Source organism: Rhamphochromis sp. 'chilingali' (assembly GCF_963969265.1).
Source record: "Rhamphochromis sp. 'chilingali' genome assembly, chromosome: 7".
Classification (NCBI taxonomy): domain Eukaryota; kingdom Metazoa; phylum Chordata; class Actinopteri; order Cichliformes; family Cichlidae; genus Rhamphochromis; species Rhamphochromis sp. 'chilingali'.
In genome coordinates, this window is record NC_137934.1 from 21,784,407 (window position 1) to 21,805,988 (window position 21,582).

A 21,582-nucleotide genomic window follows, 5' to 3' on the forward strand; every position below is an offset into this window, starting at 1 on the left:
TAAATGCCAAAGAATGAAAAACTAAATAAATAACAACAACAAAAGAATCAGGTAATGGTGTCCGGTTCATTTATTCAGTAAACAAAACAACGTTCAAACTTCTTTCCTAAGCGTAGCTGGCACCAACCAGCCTCGGCCAACAGCTCAGCTAATGTTAGCATAAAAAACAAAACAGTGTGAAGACTTCTCATCTTCACTTTATGCTGAAACTGCACAGCATAAGCTAGCATTAGCAGAGCCACTGATGTTAGCTGTGTCTGGTGGTTAGCATCAGCCAATTCAACAGAGAAAAAAATTTGACAATTTGATGTAATTTGAACTACACAGAAGTGATAAATAACTAAAGTGATCCCCGTTTGTTTTTTCTCATCCTCCTCTTCCTCTAGCAGGGGTGATGGTCGGGAACTCTCTTCCTACAGAACAGAGATGAAGAGTAAATTTCTGTAACCTGGTACGAACAAACGCAGATGATCTGAAAAGGACTGAACTGACCTGGGTGCAGCTTTGATGATGTTGTCCACTCTTAGGATCATCTCGGCGGCCTCAGACGCGCTCAGCAACATCTGGCGCTTCACTTGGAACGACTCTGTGATGCAGAGATCTACCATGTTTCCCACCGTGCCATCAGACATGTCTGCGGGGAAACACAGACGCTGTTAGAATCTAACAGCTGCTTAACCACCAAATCACAAGAATAAAACAGGAGAAACAGGCATGCTAAGCTAGTCAGCAGTTTAAATTATTCACAATAAAATGTGATTTAAGCTAGGTAGTTAGCCTTCTTTGTAAGATGTTAGCTACCTTTTTATGGTGCAAGTGGTAGTTGTTTGTCTTTTTGTGGCTTTAGCTCAGTTGCTATCCTTTTATGATATTAGCTTTTTGTCTATAACACCAGCGTTAGTTAACTTTTTTTGCAATTTAGCCAAACAGTCATTTTTATTTCACACAGCCTTAGTTAGCATTTTCACCTGTGACTTTAGCTACATAGTTAATCTTTCTAGATTAGGTGTCTCTGCAACATTATCCTGTGACTTTAGCTAAGCATTCGAGCAAGATAACAAGATATTGCACGTCTGTACAACAGTCTTTCGTCAGCTTTCTATGCGTAAGTGTACTTAGGTAGTTAACCATGTTTATGATACTAGCTGTCTATGACATTAACTTTAGTCTGACATTTTTAGGTTTAGCGAAACAGTTAAGTGTCTTTAGCTGTACAACCTTAGCTGTAGTTACTAATTTTTCTGTGTTTAGCTACATAATTGCTCTTTCAATTCCTCTTCAATGTTTGCCATCTTTCTATGCCCTTTTCTATAGTTGACCATCTTTGTAGGATGTTAATTGTTTATGACTTCAGTTAAGTAGTCATGCTGTTTTGATTTTAGCTTTAATTGGCTTTCTATATGTGACTTTAGCTACAATTAGCCAACCTTCTGGGACTTTGGCTTAATAAATAAGCAATTAAAAAAAAAAGTTAGATATTTATATGTTAGCTTAGTTATTTGGCCATCCTTCACTTTAGCCACATAGTTAACCATCTTTCTAAGATGTTCACCCTCTTTATATGATATTAGTTCTAGTCTTTCTAGGATGCATATTTTCTCTCTAGCATTAGCTGCACTTACCCATCTTCATAGGAAGTTAGATTCAGTTGGTATGCAGCTAGCTGTGGTCCTGACTGTGTTAGTAGAGCAGCACAGGTTCAAGGATAAACCTTGATATATATATATTTTTTAAATAAGGCAAACATGTGTTTGTTAATAATTATAGTTATTATTCCTCTAGTTCTGAGATGAGGTGATGTGTGCTTGTCTGTGAGCATCACTCACTCAGTCCAAACGTGGTCTTGTTCTCCTGATGCGCAGCTCTGAGCTGAGCCACCAGGTCGGCGCTGTCGTATCCGGCGTTGTCTGCAATGATGGTTGGCAGCTGGAAGAGGAAGCGGATGATGACACATGAGATCAAAGTCACATGTGGTTGTAATTAGGGCTGCTCGATTATGGCAAAAATGATAATCACGATTATTTTCACTGAAATTGAGATCTCGATTATTTGACGATATTTATTTAACAATAACAATGTATTGAATAATGACTTTAAAGATTGTCAAAAAATAATATAAAATAGTGTGCAAATACTGATAACAGTGCAAATGTTTGCAATATAAAAAATAAATGAAAAATGTAAACATCTATGTTTAGTGAACTTTGCAGTGTTGCTCTGTGGTGCAGCTACGACACTATGTCTACTTGATCCACGTCTGACTCTGCGAACCCATAATGTTTCCAACCACTGAAGCTTTTTTTTAACCTCTCTTTTCAACCAACGGCAGTCACTCTCCTCTCCAAATAACTCAGCTTTCCGAGCTTCCCTCGGGTCCTCTTAATCAGCGGTCCCCAACCCCCAAACGACTCACGGACCGGTACCGGTTTGGTACCGGTCCGTGAGAGTTGAGGCTCAGGTGTGAAATGGTTTCAGGGTTTTTATCGGTTTTCAGCGTTATTTTGTTAACGTTTTTATCGTTTACTTGGTTTTCCTTGGTCTTTTCACGTGTGTTATGAATAAATTTTCTTTTTTTCGGTACCGGTACTAGTTTTATTTTGTTGTATTTATCCGCGACACCTTAAAGGCCGGTCTATGAAAATATTGTCGGGCATAAACCGGTCCGTGGTGCAAAAAAGGTTGGGGACCGCTGCTCTTAATTGTTGTGACACGTGTTCGAAATGCAGAGAGGTGCGCTCGATTTGCCACACGGAGCAGCGCGAGAGTAAAGCACGAGGGAGGGGCTAATAATCGGCTCAGTCATTTTTAATGATCGTTGAAAGCCCAGATCGTAATCGTGATTAAAATTCGATTAATTGAGCAGCCCTAGTTGTAATCAAAGAAATTCCTATAATTTACAATTGTAGAATCGGAGTTTTAGTATTTACCATCCTCAGAGCCTTGGCAAATGACTCCATGGCAACTGACTCCTTTCCTGGCGTCCTGTTGGCCAGATCACTCACAACCTTAGCCATCAGCATCTCAGAGCAGCCTGATGAGAAGGAGAACACGCAGGTGTGAGATGTATTAGTTCATCATTAGGGATGGGAATCAAGAACCGGCTCCCAGTAGTTCAGTTCCCCGGAATTGTAAGTCTGCCTGCTGATCGATCCCACCTATGCTACAATCAGCTGATTTCAGTTCGTGTGCCGGAGAAGGAAAACAGCAGCGCTTTCTGCAGCGTGGATTTAAACATTAATTCTATTTTCATTGCACTAAAGACAGTAAGCACAATGGTAAAGTGGAGACTGCATCCAGGACAGAAACAGCTTTATTATGCTGCTAACACAAATTCCCATCCTTAACTCATTCACTGCCATTGACGTCTATAGCCGTCAATGGCAGTGAATAAGTCAATGGGTTTAACTCATTCACTGCCAATGGCTGGCAGTGAATGAGTTAAGAACCTTAATGTTCCACATGTGCCGCATTTTTTGTGCTCTGCTGTAAGGTGGGCGAAGAATGAGGACAGTGCTGTAGTTTTAGATCAGCTGTATGTGCGCCTACCTCCTCCATAGACCGTGCGTGGCTCCTTCACTGTCTGTGCGAGCACACACAGAGCATCGTGCAGTGAGCGCTCCGCTTCATCCAGGATCTGCTGGGTCGCTCCCCGCAGGACAACGGTGCATGCCTCACCTGAGGAAGAGGAGGAGCTAAAGATGAGTATGTCATTATGAAAAATGAGTTCAAGTCCTCAGTGTGTGTTCGTACCCATGGCAACTCCAGAGAAGTGGATAAGCGTGTCCTCGCCGATCATCACCTCCTCGATCAGCTTGCAGTGCCCAAGCTTCACCAGCTCTGGGTGGTCAAAGGTGGAGGTGATCTCCCCACCTGATCAGATTACATCAGTAATCAGTGAAGGTCACATTTTTTCAAGTATTTAACACATGAAAAAGATTGTAAAACACGCCTTTCGTTAAAGAACAGTTTATTTTTGTGTGTTTCTATATATGCATACACACCGGTGACGAGAGCGAGGCGCTCAATGCCAGCGAAGTCGGCGTGCTCGATGGCCATGACGCCAGCCTGAGCAAAGAGCTGCTCTGGGTAGTTATAGATGAGCTGCCTGTACGAAGGGAAAACAAAACAAACACTGGGGTGAGTGACACTGAGATAAAGTGAGCAACTGTCCCATTGACCACTGCCTCAAACAAACATGGAGGTCATCATGCTGAAGCTGACGAACATGGCTCACTATTTTACACACTGTTAATATTGGATTCTGTATTCTCAGGTTTATTTACACAAAACTAACGCCTTAACCATCTTTGAAATTTGTCTGCATTTTGCTAATTGTGTGTAGGAGATCAGTGAGTAGTAGCCTCATATCCACCAAACAGATTTAGCTGCTGCTGTTTTAAACCCTGTGGGACCGCTTTGTGTTTCATGGGAACACATCAAAATCCAACATGTTGCCAAGAAAAAACATTTAATACATTTTTTTTAACAAAGAGCACCTTCGACTTTTTAAAACATCCCTGACCAAATTTTAGGCAGCTGTGTTAATCCAGCTATGAAGTGCACAACAAGATGGTGCTATGACAGCCCCTGAATTCTGGCATGCAGGCGTGTCAAATCAAATCAAATCACTTTTATTGTCACATCACATGTGCAGGTACACTGGTACAGCACATGCAAGTGAAATTCTTGTGTGCAAGCTTCACAAGCAACAGGTGTGCAAAATACAATACAATAACAGAAGTGTTTGCATCAACCTCTGATTACACGTGTGAAGTTTGGGCCAGACTGGGCAATAATGCAGCTGCCACGGGCTTTATGAAAAAGTAAAAGAAGCTTCACAGTTCAGCATCACTAAGACTTTCAGGTTAGACTGACAAAAACAATGTGATTAAACCTCGGGGAGGACAGAAGCAGAACACCTGACAGGTTACAGAAACGTGCAATGGCGGTTCAGTCGTACCTGTTGATGAAGCAGTTGATGCCGTGTTTCAGGATTCTGTCGACCTTCTCCTTCATCTTCTCTTTCTCTGCGAGTTCGATCTCTGCGACCTTTGCCGTCGAGTCAACGCGAACCCTGGAGCCGAAGATCTGACAGACGCAGAAACACAAACAATCACGATATCGATCACACAGGAACAGGAAGCATCCGATTTAGATCCTCTCGCTTTCTTTCAGAAACTTGCAACGTCTCCTGACAGTGACCTGGTGTTTTTACCTTGATCTTGTCAGTGTCCATGCCGGTGTTGGCGATCAGGATGTTGACGTTCTCCAGCCTCTTTGGCTGGTTCACTCCGATCTTCTTGTCCAATAGGAAACCTAGACATGCACAACAGACATTAAAGTCCTGCAACCAATCAGGAATGAGACAGGAGATCCGTGACGTTTCATGACCTCACCTTCATCCAGGTAGGAGTCGGTGAGGCTGCCTCCCAGCTTCTTGATGATGTGGATGGCCTCCAAGTTTCCAGAGCCTTTCAGCCTCATGACGGCGTTGACGGCGAGCTTGGCAAAGTGATCTTTGTGGTGAGTGAGCAGCTTGGAGGACAGTGTGGTGCGGGCGATGTTCAGCAGGTCCTCCTGGAAACGAGCTGGGTCGTTGCTATGGAGACCAGAGAGAATGATGAGGCAGGGAAAGCGGAAGGTGAAAGCAAGGAGACAAACACGGACATCTTAATTTTGCCTCACCTGTGGTCGACAGCGGCGTCCCTCAGAGCCTCTCTGGCCGCCTGAGTCGCTTTCCTCCAGCCAGAGATGATAGTCTGTGGGTGGATCTTCCTGGCGATCAGAAGCTCCGCCTCCTGAAATGGCAACACTGACAGCTGAGACTGCAAGCAAGACCCACATGGCCACCACAGCAGGGAACCAGGGTGGCTTTACTTTGAAATCTGAGTCTGACAAATAGGTATTTACCCGCAGCAGCTCTGCAGCGAGCACGGTAACGGAGGTCGTCCCATCTCCGACTTCATCGTCCTGAACTTTGGACATGTCTGCAAACACAATTGTTCTCCCATCAAAACCTCAGATAAAAGGTCTCAGTGTGATATCATTTGATTACAAAGGATCTCTAAATTACACTTAACCCTTTAAAGCCGGTCAGAGCGGGCACGCTCTGTTTTGCGTAACTATTTTTAAATCCCGGTAGCACTGTAACCACTAGGGGTGCAACGATACACAAAATTCACGGTTCGGTTCGATACTTTGGTGTCACGGTTCGATATTTTTTCGATACAAAAAAATGTTCATGCATTTTTAATTTGTCATTTATTAAAATTATAAATATATATTTTAACTCAAAAGTACAGTTTTTAAATTTAACCCTAACCCTTGTGCGTGTTTTTTATTTTGACAGCGAATGCGCACCTGCGGACCACTTATGTGCAGCCCTGGTTATTTAGCTCATCATATTGCAGCCACAGAGATTCTTTTGTCCATGAAACCATAAAGCTGCACTTTCTTTTTGCCTTATAGTCTGATTTGTCATAACTTTTCCGTTTTGTGGTAAGCTTTTCTTTGGCTGTCACTTCTTCACCCTGACCTGTCTTATTTGGCTCAGCAGAACTGAAATGCTTTTACACGCTCACTCACATAAGCTCAGCGATTCTCTGCGCGATCAACCTCTCACATGTTTAAGCTTGCTGCGGGAGATTTCACTTGTCATGTTTGCATAGTAAGCTAACGATTAATAAGACGATGTCAGAGGAATTGGTGCACAAATTATCATCACTCACAGATCAGTGCTGTCGCTCTCTATACACAGTTCACACGATTGCAAAGTGAAAGCAAAAAACAAGCGCAAATTCAAACGCGACTTCAATATGTCACATATTGACAGTGGCTCACCGATGCCAATGACATAATTACCCAGCTACATTTCCGAAAGAATGCAAAAGCATTGACATATATTTTTCCTACAATAGCCCGACGGGCAGGGAAGAGATAGATTTTGGTAGCCCGACTGAAAAAATCGCTAGCTCCGGGACGTCGGGCTAGCGATTTTGCAAGCCCTGTATCTGATTGAGGAATCACATCATCTTTGGAAAAGAGAGTTTATTACAGAGAAATGGCTCTTTCCAAAATAAAAGCTATACTATCGCTTCTTCTGGGCTATATTCTCAGCAGCATATTAAACATATAAGGAGAATCATGTGCTAACAGCTGTCTAAATGACTCGGCTAAAGTTAGTAGCATGCTTGTTGTTTTTGTCTTTGCACTAGGATGATGTAAATGTGCAGTCATATTCGTTGTGTTCCCACTAGTGCTTTCAGGTTAATCTCGTTGAAATGACCTTAATGCCACAACACGGCAAATCTCCGTTAACGAGCTACCGCGGATGGGGCTAGACGGCCAACACCTTAACGAGCTAACTGCGCTAACACACTAGTTCACACCAATGTAATTGAGCATTGCATGGCACATCCAACATACTGTTTTACTTTAGTCCATGACTCGCTTACCTTCAGGGTCATACGTCACATGAAAACCAAAATAATTCCAAACGCCAGATCTGAATGAGGTTCAATTTGCTTGTTGCAAGGAGAGCTTAACTTCTGTCTCGCTAGCTTGCCCTGCGCTCTTCCTTCTGAATATGCTGTCTGTGTTGAGCGCTCAGTGGATCTGCGCTCGACAGTGCAGCCTAGGCGGAGTAGTCGAACGCAGATTCACTGAGCGCTCCACACAGACAGCATCGTCAGAAGGAAAATTGATAAAATAAATTACAAATGTTGTATTGTTCGATACCGAACCGAAAGCACTGTATCGAACGGTTCAATATCGATACGAATATCGTTGCACCCCTAGTAACCACGTAAGCTAGCACAATATTTTTTTTTTGCATATGAGACCGGAGGAGTTGTACTTACATCTTATGCCATCAGCTTGTCCTAGGTCACAGTTTCCTTCCACATATAGCTTTGCAAAAACTGCATAAAAGCACTTGCAGCAACAAAAACACAATATTCCAGAAACACGCTTTGCCGATCTGATCAGCTGTTTGTAACACTTCCATCAGCGCGAACTATCGCATGTCCGCCATGCCCTGCCCGGAACCGGAAGTAACGTCATTTTGCGGAAATGTAGTTTTTTTACCATCAGGGCCTTATGAGCCTATACTGGTGTTTTTAAAAGTTATGTTTGACTTTATGACTTTCTGTGTCGTTTCTGTGGTGCTTAGGACTCATATTGCACTGCTGGAAATAGTTTATTTTGATGCATATGCTGGTTTTTTTGCAAATTTGCACTATAATATTTATTTTCGTTTTTCCTGCAGTGTATAAAAATTGGTGTATTTCACAAATAAAACTATGAAGACACTTAAAATAAATTTCCTGTGGTGGGAAACTATTTTGTGCAACTTTTTTGTATTTAGTTTTGAGGGATAAGCCTCTTAAATTTCTCTAACTAAAAATATATGTTAAAAAAACAAAAACGATTTTAAATTGTTTTGTAGTTTATTGCACTTTTTTGCAATTTATTTAATTACTATACACTTAATGCAGACATATTATTAAAATTTGGGTTATAATGGTTGTATTGATGTATATCAACTTGAAATGCTCCCAAAAATGGCTCTACAGCATGTAAAAATATAATATAAGCTCTGGCGCACTTGGTTCTATGGTAGGTCTTAAAGGGTTAATTAGTATTTTTTACTGTGTCTTAACCAATAAGCATGAACACTCTACTTTAAATCAGCTTTTTTATTCGTTAGCCTACTTTTAGTGAGGTAGTGCAAATTCAGCACCAAGAAACCTTCATTAATGTTTATTTTTTCTTTTAAACCTTTAACCTGGCTCTTAAAGTGTCAAGCGTCTCCACTCACCAACCAGAACTTTGGCAGCTGGGTTGTCGACACCGATAGCTTTCAGGATGGTTGCACCATCATTGGTCACAGTCACTGTGCCACTCTTCCCGCCACCGAGCAGGATCTTATCCTGAAGAGAAAGAGAAACCCTCTGATTACAACTTATTCTTGTGTTTCCTTAGACTAAAATTCTACAGTAGCACTCTTGAGGTTTGAATCAACCTACCATCCCCTTTGGGCCAAGAGTGCTCTTCACCAGATCACCAATAGCGATGGCACCAATAAAAGATGACTAGAGGGAGAAAAATTCAAAGATTTAACTGAACTTGAAACAGAATAAACACATTTTTTTATGGCGAGTATGTATCTCATACAAAGCAACTCACCAGTCGAGCAGTCTCTGCTTTTTCTTCATCTGCTCCATGTTTGAAGATGTTGACCGGGGCCATCGATAAGGACGCCTACAAAGAAAGGCAACAATCAAACAGTCAGTCACTGATTACTGATCATTACAGTAACTTTTGTACAGTTCACAAAAAAGCCACAAAATGTTACACTTTAACAAACTTGAATTAAATGTATATCTATATGTTGCTGCTAGGCGTGCACAGGGTATTTTTTTCCTGCGGCCGTGAAAGCAGCAGCGACAGTCGAGACCCGCCCCTAATACACTAGAAACCGCTAGAAGCTTTTAGACAAATTAATAAGAAAATAAGCACAACGTAAAAATTTAAACATCTCTGTCTCATGTTAGCTGTTTAAACATTTACTTGTCGGTCACGTTCCCTTTTTTCCGCCTATAGCGCAATTAACCAATTATTACCGTCTAGAATTGCTGAGTTGTTCCTCAAACAGTCACAAAGCACAAATGACAACCAACCCTCCGTTAGCATGCTAACGGGTTAAACGAGAGGAACAAGAGCAGCCAGAGGGGCACCAAAGCAACCACACAGATTAGTTTTCTCCGTTCGCTGCCATAAATCTGCCAGCTTCATCACAACCTATGTAATGACACACAGGTCCACATTTAAGCTGTTAGCTTAGCTGCTAGCGCATTCACAACGTCCATGTGCTTGCTTGCCGGTTAGCACCGCCAGCTAATGGGGAGCCAAACTGCCTCTGAAACTGACTAATGACTTAGAAGCTGCTGAACTGAATCTGTAAGCGCTTGTAGACAAATAGGAGCGAATCTGTTTATTTAGACCTGTCCAAAATATTAAAGAAACAACGGTAAAAGCTCACCATAATGTCTAGTATTCAGCGGAGAAGCTGTGCACGCACACTCAAGAAGGGAGGGACGACGCTGTGACGCTGTGACGTACAAACGTAGTGCTGCATTCAGAGTCGGTCACGGAAAACACTCCGTTCCAACATCTGTTCAATTTTACACCCATATACGGTATGTATCATACAGAAGAACAAATATATGATTTTAAACCATAGTCTTCATCAAAGGATTCTTAATGTGGTTTAATTACCTTCGTTTGGGATTTTTAAATTCTAACTTATCCTTGTGTCTACTGTGTTAGTGAGATTAATACACTTGCCCTTTTCAAATGCAGTATATGAAAGGCTCATTTTCTCACACTGAAAGGTGAGGTCTGGTATGACCATAGTATATGATCATATCCAGATCATATTTGAAATATGAAGTATAATATATGTTTTCCCGTGAGCAAAAGCTAGCAAAACTAATCAATAGGTCGTTCACAAAGCAGAGACATCTTTTGACTTCAAAATTAGAAGCACTTAGAAGTACTTTGTGTTAATGAAAGCAAACACTAGGGGGTATCATCAGTCCCTAAAGTTGCGGATAAAAGACACTGCAGTGGACAATAAACACTTTTAATCTCCCCAGTTCTTTATTATTATCATTACATGATGTTATCTAGATGATCAACACACCTGACACAATGATCAGCATCTAAACTAAACTAAAAACAATAAATCAGAAAGTTTTGCCAAGAATGAGGAAATGACATTTATTTGTATGATAAAAAACATAAATAAACGCATATTTTTCCAACAAATTTACAAAGTGTAAGTCATCTCCTCTTCTTCAGTCCCCACCTCCTGCCTTTGCGACTGGGGCCCTGGACTGGCAGACAGTAGATGTGCATGGGAAACGTCTTGAAGTAGCTGCTGACCCAGGGTCTATACAGGGAAAAGATTACACTCAAAAAAGTTAATCATCAGTTAATTATCCCTGACACTGTAAATGTGTCAGGATAAATGCAGCTGTTTTAATTTATCTACTCTTAGACTCATTTATACTTTTTAATTCAGAGCCCAGCCATGTTTCAGGTTAGAAAAAAAATGTTCAGAATTTCTAAATTACCAACAATAAAACCGTTTAATATTTCAACATCCACCATATCAACTTTCTAGGGCTAGGGGTGGGTGAGATTTAGCCACATTTTTCTAGAGACTAGAAGACATTAGATTTCAAATGAAGTCTTTTTCTGTTAAAAGCCCTTCCATTATGATGGTTCGGTAACAAAGCTGTAAGTACAAGGTGATGTTATAATAAAAGATCAGACGGCTTGGCTGAAAGAGAAATTTTCTGTAAACTATTTGCTGGTATATAATGATGTGCTACGTGATCGCTGGCGACACAACTATGTTAGCATAACATAAACACAGTGAAGCTGGAAGATGAACGCTAACTTTTTTCCATTCAATAAAAGTTAGCGTGAGGGTTCCCGATGGTTAGAGACAAATGCAATCGCATGGCAGGATGCTGTAAACAGACCAAACTTCAGTCAGGAGAACAACTGAGATAATCCATCCACAATATGAGGTTAGTCATTAATTTACTGCTGCATGGGCTGGGCTGTGGTGACACTGTAAGGTTTTAAAAACCGAACTTTATAATGAAAAGAAAAACCGAGAGAGACAGAAAGTGAACACTGCCTGTTTTTACTGGTTTGTTCAATTTAAATAGAACAAGATACAAAACATTAAAGCATGTTAAAAACACAACAGCCTTAATAAACGCAGAGTAATTTGGACCCGCAATCAGGGTTCATACGTCATCACTTAAAGATCGGACGGTGAAGCTGACAAAGGTTTTTTTTTTCTTTTCTTAAATTTGTGGTTAATGAAGCTGAATGGAAGAGAAATGCAGGGTTAAATAGAGGAGCAACAACAAAAGGAAAACATAAAACATTCAACAGGCTTTTCTGATACATTTTAGAAAGAGGAATTTTAGCAAAATTCCTCAAATCTTTATTTTTACTTGAATATTTCTGAGTCAACCAGCTCAGCTTGAATGAGTTTTATCAGAAATGACTGTTTCTTACAATATTTTAAAGGATTTTAAAGGATCTCTTTTTAACCAGAGTACTCACAGAAAGCAGAGGGTTTTTGTGGAGAGGTTATTTTGTATGTTTTAAAGCAAACAGGCTAAAAATACTACATAACTTTAACTCCTCGGGTGTGTTTGCGTATTTTTGCGTACTTGGTGATCCGCTGGCTGAGACTCAGGTAACAGAGGTTTTGCCACAGCAGCTTGTTTTGCTGTTGACGGAGGAATTCAGCTTCCCGCTGTCGCTCCTCATCCAGCTGCTGAGACTCTCGAAGCTCTTTCTCGATATGAGCTAACTGAAAAAAAAAAGAAAAACCCACTCTAATCACCCAGCACGAGGATGTACATCAAGCTTTAGACACAGAAACATTGATTGATTGATTGATTGATTGATTGATTGGTAATTTATTTCAACATGTGAACAATATACAAGTACATTTAGAAAAGAAATAAGAGAGAAAAAAAATACTATACAAATTACATACAAAAAAACATTCTGATTAATTTACATGTTGAAAAGGAGTGGGAAGAAGTATACACTTATTTAATCCCACCCCTTTGCCATAAATTATCAGTGAATATTTAGTCAGCTTCCTTACTGATATAATTTGTAATAAAAATAGTGAACAGATTTCTGATATACTATATACTATAATATCACATCATGAATTTTTTGTTTGTTTGTTTGTTTTTAAATAGAGACATTCACTTAATTTAAATATTTTCCTTTTCTTTATAGATCGAGAAGATAATATTTTTATAACTCTTTTTGAACAGTTTTATGTTTGGACATTGCTTTAATTCCATATTCAGTTTGTTCCATAGTTTCACTCCATGAACAGAAACACAAAAGCCTTTTCTTGTAGTACGTACCTTCATTGTTTTGAAGTTACAAAAACCCCTTAAATTATAACTTCCTTCTTTCAAAAAAAACATACTCTGAATATTACCTGGCAGTTCTTTATTTTTTGCTTTGAATAGAATTTGTGCTGTTTGGAATTTCACTATATCGTCAATTTTCAATATTTCAGACTGCAAAAATAGTGAGTTTGTATGTTCCCTATAACCTGCATTGTGGATGATTCGAATTGCTTTTTTTTGAAGAGTAAAAAGTGAATGTAATGTGGTTTTATAGTTATTGCCCCAGACCTCTGCACAATAGCTTAAGTATGGTGAAACCAGTGAACAGTAGAGAATATGAAGTGATGTTCTGTCGAATACCTGTTTTGCCTTGTTTAGTACTGCAATGCTTCGTGATACTTTGGAATGAATATATCTTACGTGAGCTCTCCAGTTAAGTTTTTCATCTATTATTACCCCCAGAAATTTATTTTCACTGACTCTTTCAATATCAACACCATTTATTTGAATCTTTGCATTTGTATTTAAACTACTATTTCCAAATAACATCAGTTTAGATTTATTCAAATTTAATGATAATTTGTTTTTATCAAGCCAGAACTTCACTTTACTTATTTCATTAGTCATATCAAATTCAAATTCAATTCAAATTCAAATTTTATTTGTCACACACACACAACCATACACAGTATGACATGGGGGTGAAATGCTTGTAGCTGTACAATGCCCGACCATTAAATGACAGAAGAAAAGTTTTACAATATTTACAATTTACTACAAAAATTTACAAATTAACTTAGGAATTTACAGTAAAGAACGTGCAAATAGCAGAAGAGATTATAAAGATAAGGATTATAAATTATAGGAATTATAGGATTATAGGAAATGTGTGGTGGTGCGTGTGGTGACGTGTGTGAGAGTCCAGTCTTATAGTGACGTCCAGTCCTACACCTGGTTCAGGCCCCGAATAGCCTGGGGGAAGAAGCTCCTCTTCATTCTCTCTGTTTTGGCCTTAAGGGAGCGGAAGCGCTTCCCAGACCTCAACAGTGAGAAGAGTCCATTGTTGGGATGGGAGAGGTCCATCATAATCTTCCTAGCTTTGGACTTGCACCGCTTGGTGTAGATGGACAGCAGGTCAGGGAGCTCTGATTGAATTATCCTCCAATAAATTCTGCAGATCATCACCAGAGCAAAAAATGTTTGTATCGTCAGCAAAGAGAACCATTTTTAATACTTTGGACACTTTACAGATGTCGTTAATGTACAAGTTGAAGAATTTTGGACCCAAAACTGACCCTTGGGGTACACCACAAGCAATGTCCATACATAAGGAGCAACCACCATTTATTTTCACAAACTGCTTTCTGTCACTTAAATAACTCCGGACCCAATCTAAAACTACCCCTCTGACACCATAACGTTCCAGTTTTCTTATTAATATATCATGATCTATAGTGTCAAATGCCTTTCTCAAGTCTATGAATAACTCAGCCACATATTGCTTTTTGTCTATGGAATTTGTGATGTATTCTATTGAATCTAATAGTGCCGATGATGTTGATCTGCTTGATCTGAATCCGTACTGACTCTCAGTGAGTAGTTTATGTTTATCTATAAATTTTTCCAGTCTGTTTTTAAACAGTTTTTCAAGAACTTTTGAGAATTGAGGTAGTAAAGAGACAGGCCTGTAGTTTGTGAAATGGTGTTTGTTTCCAGATTTGTATAGAGGTATAACTTTTGCTATTTTCATTCTGTCTGGAAATCGACCAGTTTGAAATGATAAATTACAGATGTATGTAAATGGTTTTATAATAGCCTCAATGACTCTTTTAACCACTATCATATCAATATCATTACAATCCAAAGATTTGTGATTTTTACATTTTTTGACAATTTCAAGAACTTCATTTTCATCAACGGCTGTGAGAAACATAGAATATGGATTTCTGTCAATCAGTGTATCGGGTTTTTCTTGTGCTTTCCCAGGATGAGTGATTGTTCTTGCTAAATTTGGTCCAGCAGTTACAAAGAATTCATTGAGACTATTTGCCACAACATCCATACATTTTATAACACTGTTCAGGATTTCCCATAATCTTTTATTATTATTTCTATTTATATCTAATTGCTTCTTATAGTATTCCTTTTTACTAAATCTAAGTACCGTATTTCCCGGACTACAAAGCGCACCTGAATATTAGCCGCACAAGCTAAAATCAGGGGAAAATCCTGTTTTGTACATACATTAGCCGCACCTGACTAAAAGCCGCAGGTGTTTCAATATTGACTTATCATATGTAAGAGAATATGCACAAAGCGAATTGTCAGGAAAGAGATGGCTGTTTGGAGACACACCCCTTTTATTAATATTTTGAAAAACAAGTTATGGGTACATATTTGCACATGTGCTGTGCTTCATAAATGAGTAACAAATGTAGTACATAACAGTAACCTACAGCACACCAGAAAAATAGATTCGGACTACCTTTTAGGCTCAGGTGCAGTGACACGGCTTTAACAAGAAGAAAAGTCAGTCATTCACCACCATCTTCCTGCGCACTAAAACCACCAAAGTCCTCTTCTCCAGTGTCGGAAACGAACAGGCTCAGGATGGCTTCGTCATCCACTCTCAGCTTCTTTCCTTCGTTGTCACTTTCAAAACCAAAGATAATCCTCATTGTCATTGTCAGTGTCGGAGTCGAACACCCTCTGAAGGGCCGTGGCGGTGTCCTCCTCTTCATCATGCAGCAGTCCAGCCCTTCGAAATCCGTTGGTGATCGTGGATGTTTGCACACTTTTCCACGCTGTCAGAATCCACCGGTAGAGTTGAGCACAACTTGCTTTTCGCAAGTTTATCGCCGCTCATCATCCACGACTCCCGCTGAACGCGTAGCGCTACTTTGAAGTTTGTTTTTCGCGCTACTTGTACGGCACTATGTTGCCTGGCGGATGGACATGTGACCAACATACCACTCTTGAACCCCGATCCTTCCGCCAGGCAACGTAGTGCCGTACAACAGCGGAACAAACAAAACAAATCGTCTTACGATATGACAAAAATCACGGACAATCCATAGAAAAGCCGCACCTGACTAAAAGCCGCAGGGTTCAAAGCTTGTGCAAAAAGTAGCGGCTTATAGCCCGACAATTACGGTATATTAGTTAACCTATTTTTATATCTTTTGTATCTGATTTCAGCATCTTTAGTTCTCGTTCTTAAGAACTCTCTGTATAGAGCATTTTTCTTTATACATGCATTTTGCAGACCTTTTGTTATCCATGGACAGTCCATATATTTCTGTTTCCTACTATATTGCTTTATTGGACAGTTGGTATTGTACAGTAATGTAAATATTCTAAGGAATTTATTATAAGCACTATTAACGTCCTGTTCCTGATATACTTCACCCCAGTTTTCCTTCAATAAATCTTTTTTAAATGCATTCATTCTTTCTTCTGTTCTTACTCGTCTGTACTCTTTTTTACTGTCCATTTTATTGATCTTGTAATTCCTATCATAGATTGTAAAAATTCCTAGCAAGGTTTAGCTTATCAGTTAATTCCATTTTCTGGGCAAAGTTCCAAGAAAGTATTTTATTTTGGTATTCATACATTAATTTAGCTGATAAAAATGATTTATAAATACTAATAAATTAATTAATTCACATCTCTCTTCAAATGTAAACACTGTGTATAAGTCACAGTTCACAGTTTGTCCGCTTTCTTGTGATTGGCCGTTTTAATTTGAAGAACATAGACTATCGAATTTTATGAAGTAAGAGTAACAAAGTAACAAAAAGAAAAAAAAATTATAAGGTTTAAAACTGACTGTCTTTAAATATACCCATACCCAAATGTTACAGGCACAGCTAGCTAGATCGTTTTGTCTTGTCTTTTTTAAAACATATTTTTTACATTGTGCAGTATTAAGTCTTAAAATCAGTATTTATCTGGTATTTATATATTAAATATACCTCAGAAATTGTAGTGGGTGAGCTGCTTCATCTTGATCTTCTTCTAACAATCAACCACAGCTGTGATGTGAATTTGTAATATCTTTGTAAACATTACCTCCTCCAGCAGACTCCTGTTGTCCTCCAGCTTCTCCTGTTGGCTGCCCAGAGGCAGCGAGGCTGGATCATCAGACGGACTCCTCTCTTCCTGTCTCTCCACCACACGTGCTTTCCTTCTTTCGCCTTTCTGCTGCTGCTGGATGATTGGCGGCAGGAAACAGGAACTGACAGAGCAGGAGGGAGAGTGATGAGTTCATATTTCAGCCCATCATGTCTTAATCTTGTCAAGCTGACAGTGCGTGCTGATTGGCATAGCAATTAACACACAGACACACACAGAAATTTGCCATCCTATCTTTGTGTGGACCCATGTTAATATCATGTTCTCAGGACCAAAACTGATTTTAAACATGAACCCTAAAAACCAAGTCGGAACTCTCAAAGAGCCCTTTGAAGATTAAATCTTTATAAAAGAGCTAAGCCTCACAAAGACATATACTCACACGTACGCACGCACGCACACACACACACACACGCACACACACACACACACACACACACACACACACACACTGTGACACACAAACTCCTCCATGTAAACCAGTTTCCATTCAGATTTGTTTACACAGTGGGTCTGATCACAGTAAAGTATCCCTCTGCCAAGGTTGTGCTTCAGTGCAGATTATCTCTCTCTTACACACACACACACACACACACACACACACACACACACACACACACACACACACACACACACACACACACACACACACACACACACGGTTATCAGATTGAACTGCCCTGACTGAGTTTCCAGGTCCTCTATTGCCAGCAGCAATGTTTCCATCCAAGTTTAGTTTGGATGACTTTGCTTTATAGTTCTTATTTTTAATTTTTTTAACCACTTTACTAACCACCAAAATCTAAGTTGTGCTTTTATTCTCTTTTGGAAATTTGAACCTTCTATTCCTATTATTTAATCAATTTAAGTCAATAGTTAAGGCTAATCGATTGTTCATTTTGTGTTTTTAACGAGCTATTTTATTAAATACATGCAGTATAAATGCTAACCCTAAACCTTCCCCAGTGTTCTCTTACTGCGTTGTTTCATGCAGATCATAAAAACAACAACCTGATTTCTGAATGAAATAAATTATAAATCATCAGCATTATAATGTTTCCTGCTAGAGAGATGTTGGACTCTAACTCCAATCCTCCTCCTTGTTTAGGATTTTATATGACTATTACTTATGCAATTAAGAGGCCATTGTGGGGACATAACTAATGGAAGCTTATTTACAGGGAAACTTAAGTATAATTAATATTGCTTATAATCTTGATTTAGAGAGCTTATATAAATCTCTGTTGCAGATTTTATTTGATGCTCAGAGTTCAGCTGTGGGTTTAATGGTCTGTTATTAAAAATTGAAAACATATCAAATTATGTTATGAAATGGACACATATACTCAACATTTACATGATATGCACTACTTTGCTTTGCTTACTGCTTTCATTAATCGTCAGGTGGTGCGTCGCTATGAATAGATAGATGGCACTGTCTGCTTCAAAAGATGCTCCAATGTATCCTCTGCTAAAGGAGGTAACAAAGGAAGCACACATGCGCCTTTCCTTAGCATCTAGAGAAATCAAACAGCTCTTAATACAGATACTCCCAGGTCAATTTGCTCAGTTAGGAGCCTTCCTATGTGAAATGATGACAACAATGATGTGCACGAACGCACTATCAAGACTGTCCCCCTCCCCTTTTAGCCTCTCTTCCTGCTTGTGTAATCCTACCTTTGCCTGGTAGCTTCTTAATCAGACTCGTTTGTTTCAGATCAATTTGTCATTTCCTGTTTTTTCTTTCTTTCTTTTCTTTCTATCGGTGGTGTATCTCTTCACCTGACCGGTTACCTGTGCTCTCTGCTGTCCGACTCCTCCTGAATCTGAGAGAGATGTCGAGCTCCGATCCGGCCCTGCAACACACACACACACACACACACACACACACACACACACACACACACACACACACACACACACACACGCATGCACACACACAGAGGGTAGAGTGTCAGTTAATTACATGTTGTCAGAGGACAGACGGAAGCCTGGAAAAGAAGGAGACAGTTACCGTGGTGACAGGAGACATCTGTCCATCAGTCTCCGGGCTGACAGACGACACCAGACACACACACACACACACAGAGTAGAGATTAGGTGGTTATATCGGCTCAGGAACGCTACACCTGGTTTTTGTCTTTTTTGTTTTGTGTAGATTTACCTCACTGGTCCAACCAAATTAACCCAGAGAGGTCACTCCAGTCCTGAATGACCTCACAAGCTCTCAGCTGATGCTTTTGTTTGTTACCCAAGGCCTTTGAGTACCAGTCTGTATGAACTCACCATCAGTGTAATATACATTACAAAGTGGTAGTGTTAAATATGCAAAATGTAGATTTAAATTTTAACAGGTTGGGCCATCTTTGCAGCAACAACTGCAATCAAGCATTTTTGACAACAGTCAATAAGTCTTTGAGATCTCTGTGGAGGAATTTTGGCCCAATCTTTTTTGCAGAATTCTACAATTACAACAAGTCATACAGGTCCTCAAGTAGCAAAGCAGCCTCAGACCAGGATACTACTACCACCATGTTTGACTGTGATGTTCTTTTTATGAATTGCTGTGTTAGTTTTGCTCCAGATTTAATGTAACCCAAACTTTCCAAAAAGTTTAGCTTTTGTGTCATCAGTCCACAGAATATTTCCCCCCAAAACTTGGGGGTTCATCAAGATGCTTTTTGGTAATGTCAGACAAGCCTTTGTGCTCTTTTTAGTCAGCAGGGGTTTTCTCCATGGAAGTCTCCCATGGATGCCAGTTTTGCCCAGTCTCTTTTATTATTGAGGCAATGATCCACTCAGACTACTTCTGGTAGGCTGGTCACTCCTGGGTAGGTTCACAGATGTTCCATGTTTTCTCCATTTGTGAATAACGGTCTTTGTAACCCTTTCCAGACTGATAGATATCAAACACTTTGTTTCTCAGCTGTTTGTTTCTTTAGATTGTAACAGGATCTGTTGATTTTTGAGATCTTGAAACCTACTTCACTTTGTCATGCAGGTTCTACTTAAGTAATCTAATCTAAGTGTGACTAATGAAATTGTACTCAGCTATCCAAACAAATATGGTTGATCACACTTAACTCGTGATTTTTAACTCAGGACCAGATAGGCTTGGATTATTTTTTTCCTTTATTAATAGAGGGAATCATCATTTTAACTAACTGTTATGATATGAAACTCACGTAATTCAATCTGCATTCAGTGTCAAAATCAAAAGTCAACGGACCCATGCAGCAGCTGAGAGCTTAGGCTTTCTGTTTTCCTTATAATTTTTAAAAATAATGTTCAATACAGCATTTTTTTTTAGTAACCACAAATAATGTATTTAAATAAAGAAAAACAACTCAGCAGATACTTACAATGTGCTGAGAGTCCATCTTGGTCCTTTGCTTTGTCTCTGTCCTGCAACTTTAGCTTCCTCTGTGCAGCTGAGCTGGTTCACTCAGATGCCTAATTAGCTTGGTGTTTCTGCTGCACCTCCTCCACCTGAATTAGTCATCAGTGTGTGTTTGTGTGTGTGTGTGTGTGTGTGTGTGTGTGTGTGTGTGTGTGTGTGCTTTCTGCTGAACAAACTCACATGGTCAAGAAACCAGATTCTCTTAAAAAATTATGTTCATACATACAGCACTTTGAATCATTCAGTGACTTTTAAAGGTGGCCTCTACATATTTTTGATGAAATACAGCAGTCGAGCCTAGAAATAATAAATACGCAAGCAAGCATGAGCATTACTTTGAGATAGGATGTTTCTAATTTGTATTACTTTAATTTTGAATGCATCTCCTTGATGTTTGTGTTAGCATGTTTCATCTTTCAAGTAGGAAACTTTCAGTTTTGCATTTTTTACCTCTGAGCTCGTAGAATTCAAGAGGAAAACACTTTTCCCAACAAAATGTGACCAGTCTGTTTTAGAGTAAATACACACTGCACGCTGGATTTATGATGGAGGAGCCCATTTGTGAAGCTAAAACTGGCCGTAAACATAAAGTTAAATTTTTTACCCAATAGTGGTGCAATATAGAAAGTCAGTAATTACGAGGTTTGATTACAGGTTGAAGTCAGGACCACGTTTACACTATGGTAATGCATAGAAAGTGGCACATCCCCATAAACTTGAATGTTGAATATAAAACTTACGAATTCTAAAAACACTTAACATTATATTTAAATGATTCAATAATCATTTTGTAACTAAGTGTTACAATCCCTGATAAAACATTGCTTCAAATGGTGAAAGTCTTGAGGAATGGCACCCGGAAACTTTACCAACAGGACACATCGTCGTGTGCCTCAACTTCAAAGGGTGTTTCGGTCTTTTATCACAAGCTATTCTGCCATTTCCTTGGTTAGGTTTATAGATAATATTTAAATATTTAAAATGAACTTTTATTATTTTAGGAAATGATGATTACAGTTATAAACCAAGACAAGTTAACCCTATGGCCATATTTGCATTTTGTATGCGTAAACTAGGAGG

At 39.4% G+C, this 21,582-nt stretch overlaps 2 protein-coding genes across 3 annotated transcripts; both read right to left on the bottom strand.

The window, feature by feature from the left end:
- Positions 1-52: 52 nt before the first annotated feature.
- Positions 53-10,126, bottom strand: cct2 (chaperonin containing TCP1, subunit 2 (beta)). The gene is made up of 16 exons (XM_080888040.1): positions 10,043-10,126; positions 9,187-9,261; positions 9,027-9,092; positions 8,819-8,930; positions 5,911-5,987; positions 5,686-5,798; positions 5,397-5,599; positions 5,216-5,316; positions 4,961-5,088; positions 4,002-4,105; positions 3,751-3,870; positions 3,547-3,675; positions 2,928-3,031; positions 1,827-1,926; positions 493-634; positions 53-413 (listed from the first exon to the last, which is right to left on the bottom strand). The coding sequence occupies exons 1-16, from the start codon at positions 10,043-10,045 to the stop codon at positions 383-385; spliced, it is 1,608 nt and encodes a 535-aa protein (XP_080744166.1). The 5' UTR covers positions 10,046-10,126; the 3' UTR covers positions 53-382.
- Positions 10,127-10,656: 530 nt separating this feature from the next.
- Positions 10,657-20,564, bottom strand: LOC308399976 (uncharacterized protein). 2 transcript variants are annotated; one of them, XM_080887437.1, is made up of 5 exons: positions 20,465-20,564; positions 18,897-18,958; positions 17,040-17,205; positions 12,261-12,403; positions 10,657-10,954 (listed from the first exon to the last, which is right to left on the bottom strand). In XM_080887437.1, exons 1-5 carry the CDS (start codon positions 20,480-20,482, stop codon positions 10,846-10,848), a joined length of 498 nt encoding a protein of 165 aa, XP_080743563.1. In that variant the 5' UTR covers positions 20,483-20,564; the 3' UTR covers positions 10,657-10,845. The 2 variants fall into 2 exon arrangements, with proteins under 2 accessions (XP_080743563.1, XP_080743562.1); XM_080887436.1 differs by having other exon boundaries at positions 12,224-12,403.
- Positions 20,565-21,582: the final 1,018 nt, after the last annotated feature.